This window comes from Haliotis rubra, unplaced genomic scaffold, assembly GCF_003918875.1.
Source record: "Haliotis rubra isolate DU_JTF1 unplaced genomic scaffold, ASM391887v1 Scf224, whole genome shotgun sequence".
In the NCBI taxonomy this organism is placed as follows: domain Eukaryota; kingdom Metazoa; phylum Mollusca; class Gastropoda; order Lepetellida; family Haliotidae; genus Haliotis; species Haliotis rubra.
The window spans coordinates 1,214,880-1,233,727 of NW_025766270.1; the positions used below are offsets into that span (position 1 = coordinate 1,214,880).

Genomic DNA, 18,848 nt, shown 5'->3' on the forward strand with positions numbered 1-18,848 from the left:
GGGTTTGATACACAGACCTGCCTGTTGCAGCTGGGAGGAGGGCAAGCTGCTGCTGATCCGGGACAACTTCCTGCAGGAGCTCATCTTTTATGACAAGGACCATGTCCCAGATGACATTTTCAAAGACCTGCGCTTCTTCATCGAGCACCCGTTGTTTGTGCCATCGAATGTGATCAAAGTTAGCAAAGCTGGTGAATCCATTTGCTTGTGGGTGCATGCTGTGTATCGGTACTCGGCCATCCATCGCAGCATGCAGCCGCATCTCCACAACCTCCATGTTGCAGAAGAGCGCTTTACAAAGGTTAGTCTGGTGTCAATGTTCACAAATGTGTGAGTGTTCAAGTTTGAAACATATTTGTATATGCCTCAGATATAGATTTTGAGTTTTTTAAACTCAGTGGTTTCTTATCAACATCCAATATCTTACCAGTCAAATATATTTTCATGGCCACATGAAAATTAACAGTGGTTCCTGCCACCCGTTTAGTTTGTTTTTATATGAGATACAGGAATGTCGCTCAGTGAGTGTTGTCTGGGTCACACATTCTTCATAATCACAATGGTTACAAGAACGTGAGCGAGGGGACACATCCGGGACAGCACAACAACACAACACAGGGGTGGATACAGATTTTTTAGAAAGGGTGGGGGGTGGATCCCCTCTGGATCCGCCTATGCAACAGTAAGTAAGTCAGTGTTGAATAGAACAAAGAGGGATTAAATATTGCTGAATCATATTCTGTCCTTGAAAAGATACTCCATGAAATAAGAGGATCAATTCATATATGTGCTGTTTCAGGCCCAAGCTCGACTGGGCCATCTGCGTGTGGAGGCCAACAGAATCAAGTCAGGGTTGGAGGGGAAGATCACACTCCACAGAGCTGCCCTCAAGAAGGCCAAGACCATTGAGAAACACATCATGGTGGGTTCTCCAGTGGCAACAACTTCAACTCCACTTAGACATTGGTCATGGAGGACTTTCAATGTAGAAATAGGTTTTCATGAGTGAGTGAGTGAGTGAGTTTAGTTTAACACCACACTCAGCAATATTCCAGCTATATGGCGTCGGTCTGTAAATAATGGAGTCTGGACCAGACAATCCAGGGATCAACGGCATGAACATTGATCTACACAATTGGGATACAATGACATGTGTCAACCCAGTCAGCGAGCCTGACCACCCGATCCCATTAGTCACCTCTTATGACAAGCATGGGTTACTGAAGATCAATTCTAACCCGATCTTCATGTTGACAGGCAGGACAAATGTTTAATGTTCATAGTACATTGCTATACTTTACTGTTGAGTATTTGACATGATTATTTGCCATCGTCCAGCCTAGGACACACTTATCAATGCTGACTATTTCCTCTCCAGGGTATAGAGAAGAAAATAGCTCGGGCCAGCAACCTGATGGAAAACATGTCTATGCAGCACTTCCTGTGGCGTTCTGAGCTGAAGAAGGCAAAGCGACATGTCCGCTCTGCTCCAGGGGACGCTCTGATTACTGCCGCCTGTGTGTGCTACCATGGCCCCCTGGATGACAAGTACCGCTCTGAACTGTTGGAGGACTGGCTGAGTCGGTGTCGTCAGGGAACGTTTGACGCCACCTCCTTCCACGATCGCGATCCCTACTCTGTCACAGCACGTTTGGAGTTCCTTCTCCAGTCAAGTCACAACATCCGCCACGTCAGCAGTCTCAGTGACTTCTCCGACTCCGACAGCGTCAGCAGTGACATCGCTGCCACCTTCACCACAACACCACAGGTGCGGACATTCAAGTATATGCCTGCCGTGTATGACAGCAGCAAATACTACAAGTCAGAACTCAAGAAACAGGACACAATGGAGTCTGTGGTTCCCAACATTGAGTTTGATGACTCTGATGACGAGGAGGAACAGAGCCCCCTGTTGACCAGGTCCAGCTACACGCTACAAGACATCCTCAGCGACTTTGACGAGTTGAGTGGATGGCGAATGACAAACCTGCCGACAGACCTGCACAGCGTACAGAATGCTCTGCTCATGAGGGTGAGCTGCTACAAGCGGAAGCACTGCTGGCCGCTGCTGGTGGATCCGGACAACCAGGCCGAGATGTGGGTCAAGGTGCTGCAGAGGACCAGGATGCTGTTCGGGGAGGCGGACTCCGTAGAGGGAGACAACTATATGGATGGTCAGTTGCCTTTCATATCACCCTGTCAAATAACTTAGGAATTTTAATATTGAATGACAATTGCATTTAAAACTACATATGATACAGATGTTTCTCAAGGCAAATACAGAGGCGGATCCAGGGTTCTTTAATTGTATGGCATCGATTTTTTAACACTTGTGAAGTTGTGCATATTGCAATATCACAGATGTATTATTTTTTCCTTCTAGGATACATATGTGATTTTGTTACACTATGAACAGTCTTGCTGCAGTGTCTGTTTGGTTCTATGAATAATTTCAGTCAGCCATGCTGTTCATCATTGAGGATGCCTGATTGGTGCAATGGTAATCCTCATGGGGAGTTTGATTGTGTTGACCCTGCCCCACTTGTCTGTGACAGGTATGCCGATAGAAGCAGCATTTGAGTCGGCTGCTGACACTTCCGCAGAATCCAGTGGAGAGATGGAGCCACCACCAAGTCGTGGCACAGCCTTGACCTTCTCAGATGTCACTGAGTTCACAATTCCTGATTCGTCTACTGTTTACACAGCCAGAACTCAGAACAGGTATGCTCACTTCATGTTATTTAGTCAGATATGGATCAACATTGTTATCACACACAAATACATATTCTACATCCCTTCGTGAAGGGACCGCCTCCGTGGTGTAGTGGTTAGAGCGTCCACCCGGAGAGCAGAAGGTCGCGGGTTCGATCCCCGACCGCGTCATACCAAAAGAAGTTAAAATATGGTACTTGTTGGTCCCTGCCTGGCGCCCGGCATTAATGGGTACAACAAGGACTGGTCGGCTCGGAGTCAGTATAATGTGTCTGAGTGGGGTATTCATGCTTCACTGCGGCATGGTATCTCTGTGGGCTAGCACTATAAAACCAGCTTCAGTCTGGGTTAGTACAAGCAGCCGCACATACACATACACATACACATGCATGCACATTGTCATATGAGTGAAATATTCTCAAGCACGACGTTAAACCCAATTTCACCTCACCCTTCGTGAAGGTTGTACGTGAAACACATTGCTCTGATTGGCTGAATCACTCATACACATTTGACTGCCGTATGTGGATCAGTCCATCTGCGAAGGGTAGAACTGGAATTACTGACTGACCAATGTTGTTGGCAGCGCGGGATGGCAGTCACATGGGACTGGGGGGACAGCGAGGAACTCCGCCCAGTCACCTCGGTAACCAACAGCTGGGAGACATTCAGTCTACAGGCAGACAACTCCATCGACCATCCTGAACACAATCTGTGGATCATTGAGGCGGATGACCCTCACCTTAACAGTCGACTCATCAACGCTATAGTTCATGGTGAGTACGGAATTTAATTGAACCGGCTGTTGTAGTATTATCTATATCTTTGATGGTTTCACTGAATTTCTGTTTCACTGTGCCAGTAGGCAGGAGGTGGAAAAAAGATCCACTATTAATTTCTTTAATTGAAATTAAAGTCAGCATGGAAAGAAAAAGTTTAATCGACCTTGAATAATTGATCTGCTATGGCCCCAAAATATACCTCTGTGTTACAGCGAATGCCATTGTGTTCACATCTATGATGGGAATGATGTTGATGAGGCTTTGTGTATCAGACAGCAGGGAAATACCACCACAGGATATGGCTCTGTTGTTGTTTCAGACATGAATTATTTGACTTTAGGGACAATGACTTCTTGTTTGTGGCATGGAGTGACATTTCAATGTAGCTCCTACATTGTAATCAAGCTAAACAAAAAATCTCTGTATCAGTGTCTGCACTGCTTTGAAGCGTCACCAGGCTTGAACTATTGACAGTCCCAGCAGGTTTACTTGGTGTCTATGTTTAATGTCCTACTACTGTACATTGAGTTAGTATTACACCACACTGTCGTATCTGCCCATGTTCCACAGGTGTGACCGTGTTAGTGACGCACCTGGAGAGGAAGCCGCTTGACCCTCTGTTCCGCGGACTGCTGCTCAAACACTTCTACGTGGACAAGGATGGCAACAAGGTGGTCCGGGTGGGCGACATGATCTTCAACTACCATCCAGACTTCTGTCTGTATCTCAGTACAACTGTTCCTCTCTTCCTGAAAGGTATGTTGATCATTCCAGATCGTGTCCTGGTTGACTAAGGTGCAGCAATTTGCTTTGATGAGTTGCATTTCATAGACCTCCAAGAAGCCTTGTACTGTGGTTTGAAACCTCAGATGTATTAGCCCTGATAACAAGACTGTATTTCTATTTGTTGTTTGAACGATTTGGTAATACTGAACACTTATAGTTCAATATCATACTAATTCTTTTTCTCACTTGTTCTGTTGGTTGCACTGTTCATTGTTCCATTGTTTGTGAGGAGGCCCATGTCATAATTAACTATGGTGTCATCCTTTTGCATCGTTAATTTGTGACCTTGTTCAAACATGAGGCAATGGTTTCACTTGTAACATGGAACTATGAATATCTGTCCCACGTGAATGTCGAAAATGCCTCACCAATTATAAAAAAAATTACTTCAGTAATCCACTTGGAAAGATATTCTATGTTACTATAATTCCTTAATTCTGTAATTCCATATACTCTTTTAATACTAATTCTAAGAATGAAATTTGTATACCAAATTTTGTCCTTAAATTTAAATGTGTGACAAATGTTTCTATGCATGTTATGGCAGATATGTTACTGTTAAATAAAGCATGGGAAGACACAACTATTTATGGTTTGAAATAATGCTGTAAACATTTCATTGTGTTGAAGGGGACGGCCTCCACAGCTTCCCAGTCCATCGTCTGTGCTGCATCAACATGGCCGTCAGTGATGAAGCCATCATTAATCGTCTCTTGTTCGAGACCATGAAGATAGAACGCAAGGAGTATGAAGGCCAGAAGCGCTCCAATGAGAACGACATCATTCTGCACAGACAGCAATTGGCAAAGGAACATGTGAGTTTCATGGGGATCATTGTCTTGAGAATTGTAAACCAGAAGTCACTGTGTTCTTTAATCTGATTGGTTGAAAAACGTGATCAAATGGTATTTGATTCCCGGAAATTTTCTGCGTATTAATACATACAAACATCGCTCACACCATTGTATTGTTACGTGTCAGCTGTGATGACGTCATTAAAATCATATTGTGACGTAAAGTCCGAATGACGTCACAAATGAGCAGTTCTAGATGCTACCATGGGAGACAGCAGAAACGGCCGGCTGATGACATTTCACTGCTGTACCCGTACTCGATGTCAATGAGAGCAGACACAAAAAACGTGTGTGGACCTTTCGGTTTACTTTTGTGTTTACAATGTCGATAAACATCATGTGTTGGCGACTTTCTGGGTGTTATTGAGTATTTGAAGCACGGGAATATTTCATTTGAAACCTCCGGCTTCAAATAACACCCGGAAATTCGCCAGCACATGATGTTTATCTCCTAAATACCTACATTTATACATGTTTTGTTGACAAGTTTTTGACATTTTAACACACAGAATACTGACTCAGGGTAGCATTGTGTTACGTTTATTTACTCTTCACAAACTCTGTTTGATTCACATGGGTACAATTTTTTAAATAGTAAATGTTCTCTGACCTTAAAATTGTGTCAAAATGGCTGACAACATATCAGTTAACAGCCTTATGTCATTTCTCCTGTCTCTACCAAGCTGTATTTTGGTGGTGAGGTATTTTGGTGGTATCACGGATGGTGAGGCTCATTGACTTGGTTGACACATGTCATCGTATCCCAATTGCGTAGATTGATGCTCATGATGTTGAACCCAGGATCGGCCTTCAGATTTGAATAATTACTGACTGCCACCATATAGCTGGAATATTGCTGAGTGTGGTGTTAAACAACAAGAAAACCAACCAACTAGGCTGCATTTCACAAAAGCAACTATCACCCTGACAGGAAGCTATTCGAGAGAAGACATTGAACCTAGATGGCCCCCTGTTGGAAGACAAGACAATGCTGGACTCCCTCCTAGCCTGCCAGAGTAACGTGGAGAAGAACAGGATAATCCTGGAAGAAACCCGCTACATGGGGGACCACCTGGAGGGCAAGTTTGCTGAGTACATCCCTATGATGCGTCAGTCGGCCATGATCTACAACACCCTGCAGAAGATGAGCGTCCTCCACTCCTGCTACTACATCCCCTTCTACAAGTTTGTGGACATCTTCTCCTCCATGGTCCGGAGCAGGGACCGCGGCAAGGGAAGTCACGGTATGGTATGTGCCTTGTCTGCCATCACCGGGGTGCAGGAAGCTGAAGGACATATACTGAAACAAATAAGTGAACACTTGAAAGCACAAGTGTTCCTTTATTCTGTTCCAAGTTTCTTCTCAAGCTTTGTATCACACTGTGGGTGCACTGTTGAGAATAAATAGAGGAACACTGAGGTCAAGTGCTGTTCCCTTATTTGTTTCCCTGAGTATATTTCATGGTTATGTCTGCTGATGCTTGCGTTTTTTGAAAATAATAACAGTGTACAAGACTACAAACTCTTCTATTAGTTTCACTTTTTGATTTTAGAGGAAAATCAGAATGAAATATATACTATAAGCCCTCTAGATGTCCAGTCCACATTTCAGATTTGTTCCTGTATTAAAATAAAACTCAGGATTCATAAGTCTACCGTTGTGCAATAACTCTATAAATCTGTGCTAGGATATGGACGTTACAAAGTCAAAGGGCTAAGATGCCCTTGTGAACATGTGATGAGATATTTTCAGAAGTATATCACCTCTTGTTTCAGGTGATCCACGAGTTCGAGCCCAGGAGTTATCCAATGCGACGATGTCTGAGATATTCCGCCACGCGTCCATGATGATGTTCGAGCAGCACTACAACCTGTTATGTCTCCTGGTGTCACTGGAGAGGATGTTGAGGGCACGGAAAGCCTCCAGCAAGGAGATCAGTCTCTTCATCAACGGCTTTGAGAAGTTTGGTCTGGACGAACGCAGTCTGGCTGCTCAGAAGCCAGCTTGGATTGCTGACAAGGTTCGGCACTAATGGCAATACAGAAACTACTTTTTATTACCCATATGGTGAAGAATAACCAGTGTCATATATATCATATCATCTGCACATATCACTTTTGCCTAGCAACCATTGTTTCTGTATTTCATTGTCTGTGACGTCATTAAACAATTGAACGTTACGTCATTGAAGAGGGACGTCACACTTGCTAACCGTCTTTTACTGCACAAATGTACATGAATAACATGGATGATAAAAAAAATAATTATTACACTCGAACAAGTGTGTCATATGACTTATACGAAACTTCGTTCAAAATTTCACACTCGTCATTAAACAATTGAGCGAACCGTCTTTTACTGCACAAATGTACATGAATAACATGGATGATAAAAAAAATTATTACACTTTCGAACAAGTAAGTCATGTGACTTATCTGACTTTCAAAATTTCATACTCTTTATATAAGTCATGTGAAACTTATGTGGGATTTAAAAAAAAAATAGATTATGTATTTATAAACGGTGTGGTTTTCTTTTTAATTTTACTGTGCATATTCTACAAGTTCTGGAGCATGTGAAAAGAAAGTATTCATTAGCCAAATTTTGACAACCAAGGTGTTAGAGTACTGGTGTTATACCAGCTTTATGACTGACTGTTTCAGAGCTGGGTGGACTGTAATGTCCTGGAGTCTCTACATCATCCGTTCCATGGCCTGCACTTTCCCGAGCCCGGCTCACCCGTGACCTGCCGAACCGACTCACATCAGCGGAGGCGAGCTCACACAGCCGAGCCGACTCACATAGCGAACAAATCACCTCACCGAACCGGCTCACCCTGCCGAACCGACTCACACATCGCCGAGCCTGCTCACCACGGCCAGTGACTCTAGAACATCCTCAGATGAGTTCAGTTGGTGGGGCGATTCCGCGTGGTCATTAGAATGGGTTCCCTCTGGCTGCCATGCTGTTCCGCGTGCTCAAATAGGTTCACCAGGGCCGAACGAAGCTGCGTTCCCGACTCCAGATTCACCTCAACAGGTGTTTCAGGTTGACTCCCCACAGCGTTTTGATTCACACAGCCGAACCCGGCTCCACGCGGCCGAGCCACGGCTCAAGATAGGGTTCACCTGACCGAACTGATTCAAGTAATCAAATGCGGGTTCACCTGACCGAGACTGATTCAAATGCATAGAGAGGGGTTATTCCACCAGGCCCGATGAGGGTTCACATTCGACTCCCAGTTCACCTCAACATATGGGTTTCAGTTCGACCGCACCATCAGCGTTTTTGATTCCATCGATTCAGTCACCAAGCCCGCAATTCCGGTGTGGGTTAGCCATTCGATCAAGGTTCACCCTGGCGTAGGTGTGTTTTAGATCAGAGTGATTCGCAAATTAGGTCTCATTCACTGGATCAGAATATCCCGTCTTGTCAGTCTAGGCTCGGTAAAGCGTAATTTTGCGCGCACTGTAACAATATTTACTTCCTCGGATCCCCAATCGTCATGTTCCTGGAGCCAGCGTTGGCCGGAGATGGTAACTCATATTAAGGGCGTTTTAGAGCATAATGAACATACTTGCTCGATGAAGCTGGCAGACAGAGCACCGTTACACCTTCAGTTGATCACCCGACAAACCCCGTTTTTAGCGACCGGTATTAACTGTTTCAAGTAGATCCGCCCGGTTTCGTATCGAGGCGGTGATTTTTATGGAAACATCCATTAGATGTCTTCTGGCGGAACCCGCCTCATCAAAGCAGCTGTGTTGCCAGATTGACTCGCACATCCGATCTACTTCGTCAAATCGCCATATACGAATGGATTCCGCAACCGACCGTTTAGCCATACGAATGGATTCACCACACCCAATGGTTATGCGGTTACGAATGGTAGCGCAGCGAATGGTTTTGGGCCATCCCGTACATCAAATTGCCAAACCGGTTCACCACGCCCGAATCCGGTTGGCCTTCCAAATAGATTCGCAGGGCCAGACGATTAATACGAATCGGTTTATCGTTAGAATGGATTCACCAGACCGAACCCGTTTAAGCCCGCGCCCGTATGTGAATCGACGTTGACTCAGTTTGCCATAATATTAAGACTGTTTCTTATGCGGCGAAACGGTTTCGCATCATCGATTCAATTCCCACAGCAGCGAAGCTTGATTCACCTCGGCCGGAACATTTCCCCTCGCCTCACTGATTACCGAACCGATCCAGATCGATCCGCGATTCAGATCACATCGGACTGATTCAGATCCGCGTCAACTTTCGGCTCAACCACCCTGAACTGAGTTTTACCAGCCGGCTGGGTTTCACCAGGTCGAAAGCTCCGTCCGTCGACCAGATTCACCTGGCGTTTCAAGATCAATGTACAGAAGGTAGTAGCTATGTGCTTCACCATGCGATTTGGATTTACATGTGTTTGTTAGTAAGCGCCAGTCATCTAGAGATATCCGCATTTCGGCAGGCTGGCTGGCCTGGCGATCCCAGTTCTCAAAGAGTCCTCCGTGGCGAACTCATCTCATTCAGAATTTAATCTCTACCATCCGATCTTCACTTTTGATGAAGATGGATTTAGGTTCAGCGATTCTACCGCCGATGTAAGATATCAGTTCTGCAACCACCGATATGGCATAGCTCGATTGCGGGCCAGAATATCTGACGGCAGCTCGATGAGGTCTTATTACTACAGACTACTAAGTAACGTGTTTATTATCCCGCCAGTGCACGTGGTGTTGCAAACTTGACTTCGTCATCTTCAGCTCCCTTTGTTTTTACATGTTAAGCAAGTTTCTGGACAGATCACAAATGGATGAAGTTCTTGCGCGTAATTGCAACACTGTTTTGTCAAATAGCCAGCATAGCTCAGCCGGAATTTATGGAGTTGGAGCTTCGCCAGTTAACCAAAGACCAGGTTGTCCATTATTTTTGTCACTTTCCATCGTGTGTAGCGTTTGCAAATGGCTGGCGGACTACTGTTTCAATTTACGGAATTTTGATGATTAAGGTGACTATATGAAGTGCCCTTGCAGAATTCTCTTAGTCCCCACCGAATCGGTTCACCAAGTGCAGCCTATAAATGCCAAAGTAACAGCAGTCTCTTGGGCACAATTATTTGTTCGGCCAAAGAAGCGTTCTGAGGTCACCGATCCTCACAATTTCTACAATTTGTTTTATAATGTGAAGCGTTCCTGTAGATTGACTGACGATCTCAACTGAAGAAATTGAACAAATTCTTTCTTTCACTGTTGGTGAGAGCAGTTGGTGAGAGCAGTTGGTGAGAGCAGTTGGTGAGAGCAGTTGGTGAGATGAACCTTAATATAAACTTACACCAACATTCTGTGATTTGCAGCTTCCGATCTCCCTGGTGAACCCCGTGCCTGGACGGACACTACAGGAGCTCTCCCTCTTCCAGAAGTGTCTGCTGTGGAAGTTCTGTTGTCCCCACAGGGTGAGACTGTACACAGGGCACTCTTGTATTTCAGAGATGTATCTTAGCAAAGGGGTTGAATTATTCATGCACTCTTGTATTTCAGAGATGTATCTTAGCAAAGGGGTTGAATTATTCATTCATCACATCTAACACTCAGGTTCAGTTCTACACCTGGGTCCATTCTTGAACAAACAATTACATAAAACTTACTCACACTTGTCATGAAATATTTCAATGTGACATGATCTACTTAAAAACTAACAGGGGCGGTGGGGTAGTCTAGTGGTTAAGCCCGTCACACTGAAGACCCGGGTTCGATTGCCCACATGGGCACAATGTGTGAAGCCCATTCCTGGTGTCCCCCGCCCTGATATTGCGGGAATATTGCTAAAAGCGGAGTAAAACTTCACTCACTCACTCACTCACTCACTCACTCACTCACTCACTCACTCACTCACTCACTCACTCACTCACTCACTCACTCACTCACTCACTCACTCACTCACTCACTCACTCACTCACTCACTCACTCACTCACTCACTCACTCCTCACCTCACTCACTCACTCACTCACTCACTCACTCCTCCTCCTCACTCACTCACTCACTCACTCCTCCTCACTCCTCCTCACTCACTCCTCTCACTCACTCACTCACTCACCCCCACCCACTCACTCACTCACTCACTCACTAAAAACTAACACTAAGATGGGGTGTTTCTGTATGGCTGTGAACCATTCAATTCTAACTTACTCTCTCAGACATGGTGAATGTTTATTTGTTTCTGAATATTTTCTTTATCCATGCTGGACAGTAGGCAGACAGAACAATTCAGAGTACCTTACTTGTTTGTTTGTTGTGTAATGCCTCACTCAGCAATATTTCATCTATATGGTGGCGGTCTGTAAATAAGTGTTTCTGGACCAGACAATCCAGTGATTGACAACATGAGCATCGATCTATGCAATGGGGATGACATGTGTCAACCAAGTCAGTGAGCCTGACCACCCAATCCCATTCTTATGAGAAGCATTGGTTGCTGAAGACCAATTGTTGTGATATTCCAGTGTTATGGTTGTATGTTCTGCATGATTCACAAGCTGTGTTCTCTCCCAGATGGCAGAGTTGTCGCGAGCTGTCGTCACGTACGAGCTGGGCAGCGTGGTGGGGTCTGTTGACCACTACAACATCCGTGACGTGTACAACCTCACCAACCAGTTCACCCCCACTGTCTTCCTCCTCCCCACAAAACCCACATCCCCTGAGTGGGAGGGCACAGGAGGTGAGTACAAGCTTCATCAGTGATGGGGAGTCCACATACAAACTGACACCTGCTTATACATGGATGTCTATAGAAGTCTTAACACACAGTCCTGATCAACAGAATAGGACTTCTGTTGTGTAGATGATAAATTGAACTGACAAAAGATTATTCATAGTGAAGTATGTCATGTATTATGACATCACACATGTTGACCCACTAGATGTTCCATGATGTACACAGGTTACCCATACGTCAGTCCAGCTCATGAAGTCAAGCGTCTGGCAAGGGAGGTTGGGATGGAAGGCAAGGTGCGGGTCATGAACTTTGGTGTAGAGTCCCAGATCTCAGAAGTGAAGCATGCCATTGAAGACTGTCTACAATCTGGTTACTGGCTCCTGCTACAGAACTACCACCTGGCTGGCGACCCTGACACACACTTCTTCTCTCTCCTCAAGGTAAGGTTGTCCGGCAGTCTAGTCTCCCAATAGTGGCTACTTGGCCCTTAGGACCACTCTTGTTCCCAAATGTACTCCTGGCCTCTACTATCCCATGCTAGTCTCCCAATAGTGGCTACTTGGCCCTTAGGACCACTCTTGTTCCCAAATGTACTCCTGGCCTCTACTATCCCATGCTAGTCTCCCAATAGTGGCTACTTGGCCCTTAGGACCACTCTTGTTCCCAAATGTACTCCTGGCCTCTACTATCCCATGCTAGTCTCCCAATAGTGGCTACTTGGCCCTTAGGACCTCGCTTGTTCCCAAATGTACTCCTGGGCCTCTAGTATCCCATGCTAGTCTCCCAATAGTGGCTACTTGGCCCTTAGGACCACTCTTGTTCCCAAATGTACTCCTGGCCTCTACTATCCCATGCTAGTCTCCCAATAGTGGCTACTTGGCCCTTAGGACCTCTCTTGTTCCCAAATGTACTCCTGGGCCCTAGTATCCCATGCTAGTCTCCCAATAGTGGCTACTTGGCCCTTAGGACCTCTTGTTCCCAAATGTACTCCTGGCCTCTACTATCCCATGCTAGTCTCCCAATAGTGGCTACTTGGCCCTTAGGACCACTCTTGTTCCCAAATGTACTCCTGGGCCCTAGTATCCCATGCTAGTCTCCCAATAGTGGCTACTTGGCCCTTAGGACCCTGGCCTCTACTCTTGTTCCCAAATGTACTCCTGGCCTCTACTATCCCATGCTAGTCTCCCAATAGTGGCTACTTGGCCCTTAGGACCTCTCTTGTTCCCAAATGTACTCCTGGCCTCTACTATCCCATGCTAGTCTCCCAATAGTGGCTACTTGGCCCTTAGGACCTCGCTTGTTCCCAAATGTACTCCTGGGCCCTAGTATCCCATGCTAGTCTCCCAATAGTGGCTACTTGGCCCTTAGGACCTCGCTTGTTCCCAAATGTACTCCTGGCCTCTACTATCCCATGCTAGTCTCCCAATAGTGGCTACTTGGCCCTTAGGACCACTCTTGTTCCCAAATGTACTCCTGGCCTCTACTATCCCATGCTAGTCTCCCAATAGTGGCTACTTGGCCCTTAGGACCACTCTTGTTCCCAAATGTACTCCTGGCCTCTACTATCCCATGCTAGTCTCCCAATAGTGGCTACTTGGCCCTTAGGACCACTCTTGTTCCCAAATGTACTCCTGGCCTCTACTATCCCATGCTAGTCTCCCAATAGTGGCTACTTGGCCCTTAGGACCTCTCTTGTTCCCAAATGTACTCCTGGCCTCTACTATCCCATGCTAGTCTCCCAATAGTGGCTACTTGGCCCTTAGGACCTCTCTTGTTCCCAAATGTACTCCTGGCCTCTACATATCTCCCAATAGCTAGTACTTGCCCAATAGGACCTGGCCCAAATACTTGGCCCTTAGGACCATGCTAGTCTCCCAATAGTGTACTCCCAAGGGACCACCTTCTTGTTCCCAAATGTACTCCTGGCCTCTACTATCCCATGCTAGTCTCCCAATAGTGGCTACTTGGCCCTTAGGACCACTCTTGTTCCCAAATGTACTCCTGGCCTCTACTATCCCATGCTAGTCTCCCAATAGTGGCTACTTGGCCCTTAGGACCTCCCATGCTGTCTTGTTCCCAAATGTACTCCTGGGCCTCTAGTATCCCATGCTAGTCTCCCAATAGTGGCTACTTGGCCCTTAGGACCTCTCTTGTTCCCAAATGTACTCCTGGCCTCTACTATCCCATGCTAGTCTCCCAATGAGTGGCTACTTGGCCCTTAGGACCTCTCTTGTTCCCAAATGTACTCCTGGCCTCTAGTATCCCATGCTAGTCTCCCAATAGTGGCTACTTGGCCCTTAGGACCTCTCTTGTTCCCAAATGTACTCCTGGCTCTACTATCCCATGCTAGTCTCCCAATAGTGGCTACTTGCCCACTCTTGTTCCCAAATGTACCAAATAGTATCCCATGCTAGTCTCCCAATAGTGGCTACTTGGCCCTTAGGACCCTCGCTTGTTCCCAAATGTACTCCTGGCCTCTACTATCCCATGCTAGTCTCCCAATAGTGGCTACTTGGCCCTTAGGACTCACTCTTGTTCCCAAATGTACTCCTGGCCTCTACTATCCCATGCTAGTCCCAATAGTGGCTACTTGGCCCAACCTCGCTTGTTCCCAAATGGGGACCTACTATCCTTGTTCTCCCAAATGTACTTGGCCCTTGGCCTCTTGTTCCCAAATATCCCATGCTAGTCTCCCAATAGTGGCTACTTGGCCCTTAGGACCACTCTTGTTCCCAAATGTACTCCTGGCCTCTATCTATCCCATGCTGGTCTCCCAATAGTGGCTACTTGCTAGCCCTCGCTTGTTCCCAAATGTACTCCTGGCCTCTACTTCCCATGGACCTCCCAATAGTGGCTACTTTAGGGACCACTCTTGTTCCCAAATGTACTCCTGGCCTCTACTATCCCATGCTAGTCTCCCCAATGCCCTTAGGACCACTCTTGTTCCCAAATGTACTCCTGGCCTCTACTATCCCATGCTAGTCTCCCAATAGTGGCTACTTGGCCCTTAGGAAATGTCTCCTGGCCTCTTGCTTCCCCAAATGTACTCCTGGGCTCCTAGTATCCCATGCTAGTCTCCCAATAGTGGCTACTTGGCCCTTAGGACCTCTCTACTTGTTCCCAAATGTGCTCCTGGCCTCTACTATCCCATGCTAGTCTCCCAATAGTGGCTACTTGGCCCTTAGGACCACTCTTGTTCCCAAATGTACTCCTGGGCCCTAGTATCCCATGCTAGTCTCCCAATAGTGGCTACTTGGCCCTTAGGACCACTCTTGTTCCCAAATGTACTCCTGGCCTCTAGTATCCCATGCTAGTCTCCCAATAGTGGCTACTTGGCCCTTAGGACCACTCTTGTTCCCAAATGTACCACTCTTGTTCCCAAATGTACTCCTGGGCCCTAGTATCCCATGCTAGTCTCCCAATAGTGGCTACTTGGCCCTTAGGACCACTCTTGTTCCCAAATGTACTCCTGGGCTCTAGTATCCCATGCTAGTCTCCCAATAGTGGCTACTTGGCCCTTAGGACCTCTTGTTCCCAAATGTACTCCTGGCCTCTAGGACCTAAACTTGTTCCCAAATCCCATGCTAGTCTCCCAATAGTGGCTACTTGGCCCTTAGGACCACTCTTGTTCCCAAATGTACTCCTGGCCTCTACTATCCCATGCTAGTCTCCCAATAGTGGCTACTTGGCCCTTAGGACCACTCTTGTTCCCAAATGTACTCCTGGCCTCTACTATCCCATGCTAGTCTCCCAATAGTGGCTACTTGGCCCTTAGGACCTCGCTTGTTCCCAAATGTACTCCTGGGCCCTAGTATCCCATGCTAGTCTCCCAATAGTGGCTACTTGGCCCTTAGGACCTCGCTTGTTCCCAAATGTACTCCTGGCCTCTACTATCCCATGCTAGTCTCCCAATAGTGGCTACTTGGCCCTTAGGACCACTCTTGTTCCCAAATGTACTCCTGGGCCCTAGTATCCCATGCTAGTCTCCCAAAAGTGGCTCCACTGGCTACCTGTCAAACAGCAGATTGAGTTTAACGTGCTAGTATTGACCCACTGGTGTGTGTATGGTGAAGCTCCACAGTACCTGCACGACCTTGGCTGTGTGTATACCCCTGCAAGGTCGTTGTGGTCCAGCACCCAGCTTCAACTTCAAGTGCCCTCATAGAAAATGAAAATGTTTGGCTACAGATTATTTCTCTTTGCAGCAGCACATCTTTGGAACTCTCTCCCCACTGAACTCAGAACTATTTCTTCATGTGGACATTTCAAACGCAAACTCAAAACCCACCTTTTCCCTGATACCTGTTTGCGCTTTGAGCATGCAGTGCATAGAGTTTAAACACAATATAAGCAGACAATGTTATTATTATTGCTTGTTTAGATGGATGAGTAAGATGCATTTGTATACACACAGGATATCATCTACAGCAAGTGGATTGCTGAGGACAGACAGCGAGAGAACACTGACATCAGTGATGAAGGTCGCAGTCTCATAGCAAGGTCAAGGCCATCCACTCAGATACATGATCAGAAAATCCACCCACAATTCCGCTTGTGGATCACGACTTTGGCAGATGGCCCTCGTGTCATACCAGGTAATGCTGTGTTTGAAGGCTTCCTAAAAGTCTAGCTATTCATATGGATACATGTAGCTTCTACTGATGAAATGGAGCAACTGTGCTGGAATAAGTACATGATGATGTATGATGCGTTCTTCTCATCTTCAGTACAACAGATGGTACTTGGTGTTGACCTGGCATAAGACAATATAATAATAATAATAATAATAATAAGGGTACTTATATTGCGCATTCTAAGATGTCTAGCGGTTAGAACAATCGAAAAAAAGATACATTATCAGACAATAAAGGTATAGTTTTTTGATGACGTAACAATTGAATGACGTTATCCCGTCACTGCGCCATTCTAGTGTGCCCCCTCGTAATCGAACCATTTTACATTACGTCACAATGTAAGCGACGTCACGATGCATGTCAGTTGTCATCGCCTTGTACGGCCTCCTACAGTAAACAACACCGTTGCATCCAGTTTCTTGGTTTGCTGTTGCTTCACGCAGCTAACATCACTGGTGAAAACATTACGTTTATGTTTTCACGATGGTTAAAATGTGTCATTTCGACTCACAAGTTTTCAGCGACACGGTAGCGTTAAGTAATGTTTACATTCCACAATGCAATTGTGGAATGTAAAACTGACTACTCAACTTCCTCTGGATGTACTGATCTAAACTTACGCTGGTAGTAGAAATGCGGCGTTCATATTGCCCCATATGGTTTACGTTAATGACAGATGTAATTAAAATAATTCAGAAGATATATTTAATCGAGCGTAAACCGTCATCAAACTGTTATCATTTGTTTTTTCTAGTAGCGTTAGATCTTAGCGTAGGGGCAGACACATCAATAGAACAGCAGCGCCAGTTAGCCCTGTGCAAAGATTCTTAATTTAGGTCACCGACACCGTCGTTTGTTTTCTGCCTTAAATTAATCGTAATTATCTTTAGAAAGTATTAAATTTGGCATCTTAGAAAGAAATACACTTAGCCCTACCACCATGTATAGTGTAATAAAAAACACACTTTCGCCCTGAACTATTATAACGTTAAAGCACTCGGACGCAAGAGTCCTCGTGCTTTAACTATAATAGTTCAGGGCAAAAGTGTGTTTTATTACACTATACATAGTGGTAGAGCGAAGTGAATTTCTTAAATACTCCATACCTCAAAGGGGCATGCTCAAACCGCATGAACTGCACAGTGGAGAGTCAGTACGCTGTGTCTGAGTGGCCATGTCTGTCTGTCTGTCCATCCATCTTTCCATCTCGGCATGTGTGTCTGTCTACCTGGTGTTTTTAACAAGGAGTTTGTTCACAAATTTGTCCACAGTGGTTTTGTCCCTGATTGACAATCTGTATGTGTTTGTGTCGTCGTGTGTGTGAGAGAGCAACTGTCTGTACCTCTTGTTTTTAACAAGGATCCTGCAGTTTGTCCACAAATTCAGTGGTTTTGTCCCTGATTGACAATCTGTATGTGTTTGTGTCGGCGTGTGTGTAAGAGAGCAACTGTCTGTACCTCTTGTTTTTAACAAGGATCCTGCAGTTTGTCCACAAATTCAGTGGTTTTGTCCCTGATTGACAATCTGTATGTGTTTATGTCGGCGTGTGTGTGTGAGAGCACCTGTCTGTCTCTCTTGTTTTTAACAAAGGTCCTGTCCACAGATTCAGTGGTGTTGACAGTCTGTGTTTGTTGCAGGGGTTCTGATCCAGCATGGGCTGAGGGTGACATGTGAGTCCACAGCCAACTTCCGCAGCTGTCTCCAGAAGTCCTACCGATCAGTTGCCTTCCTTCTGAAGCACTGGCACCGAGCCGAAGATGATGTGAGTATACCACACACTGTGGAGACTGACTCATGTAGGGTAACACAGGGTCACGTATTGACATTCAACTATAAGGCTTGGGAAAGAACTCTGAATTGGTCATATGCATGGATATACAATGAACAGAGACTTACGAAAGGTACTTCCATATCTGCAATACATACCCCTACAAGAAAGTCTTCTTCATTGAGCGTTACAGTCCACTTGGAGAGAAATGAATGAAAAGTATGGATTTACCTCAGAATACTTTTCTTTGAGAAACTGTCACTGATAAGCATAATTTGTCTTACTCTAACATATAGTTGATACCTGTGAGTGAGTTTAGTTTTACGCCGCACACATAAATATTCCAGCTATATAGCGGTGGTCTGTAAATAATCGAGTCTGGACCAGACAATCCAGTGATCAACAGCATGAGCATCTATCTACACAACTGGGATACGATGGTATGTGTCAACCAGGTCAGCGAGCCTGACCACCTGATCCCCTTAGTCACCTCTTACGACAAGCATGGGTTACTGAAGATCAATTCTAACCCGATCTTCATGGATCACTAACAGCTGTGACACTGAGGATGTTTAGGGGATAAGGTTTAGACTGGGGCT

The 18,848-nt window shown here is 45.7% G+C and overlaps 1 protein-coding gene across 1 annotated transcript in view; it reads left to right on the forward strand.

Annotated features, from left to right (window-relative positions):
- Nucleotides 1-18,848, forward strand: part of LOC124277587 (dynein heavy chain domain-containing protein 1-like) — a 208,656-nt gene that overhangs the window by 111,650 nt on the left and 78,158 nt on the right. The window contains 16 exon segments of the mRNA XM_046713305.1: nt 31-301; nt 800-922; nt 1,379-2,174; nt 2,556-2,721; nt 3,259-3,488; nt 4,065-4,250; nt 4,911-5,095; nt 6,066-6,378; nt 6,911-7,155; nt 7,799-8,016; nt 9,604-9,736; nt 10,489-10,587; nt 11,685-11,850; nt 12,073-12,287; nt 16,262-16,442; nt 18,119-18,243. Of these exon segments, the coding sequence (XP_046569261.1) occupies nt 31-301; nt 800-922; nt 1,379-2,174; nt 2,556-2,721; nt 3,259-3,488; nt 4,065-4,250; nt 4,911-5,095; nt 6,066-6,378; nt 6,911-7,155; nt 7,799-8,016; nt 9,604-9,736; nt 10,489-10,587; nt 11,685-11,850; nt 12,073-12,287; nt 16,262-16,442; nt 18,119-18,243 (3,652 nt within the window).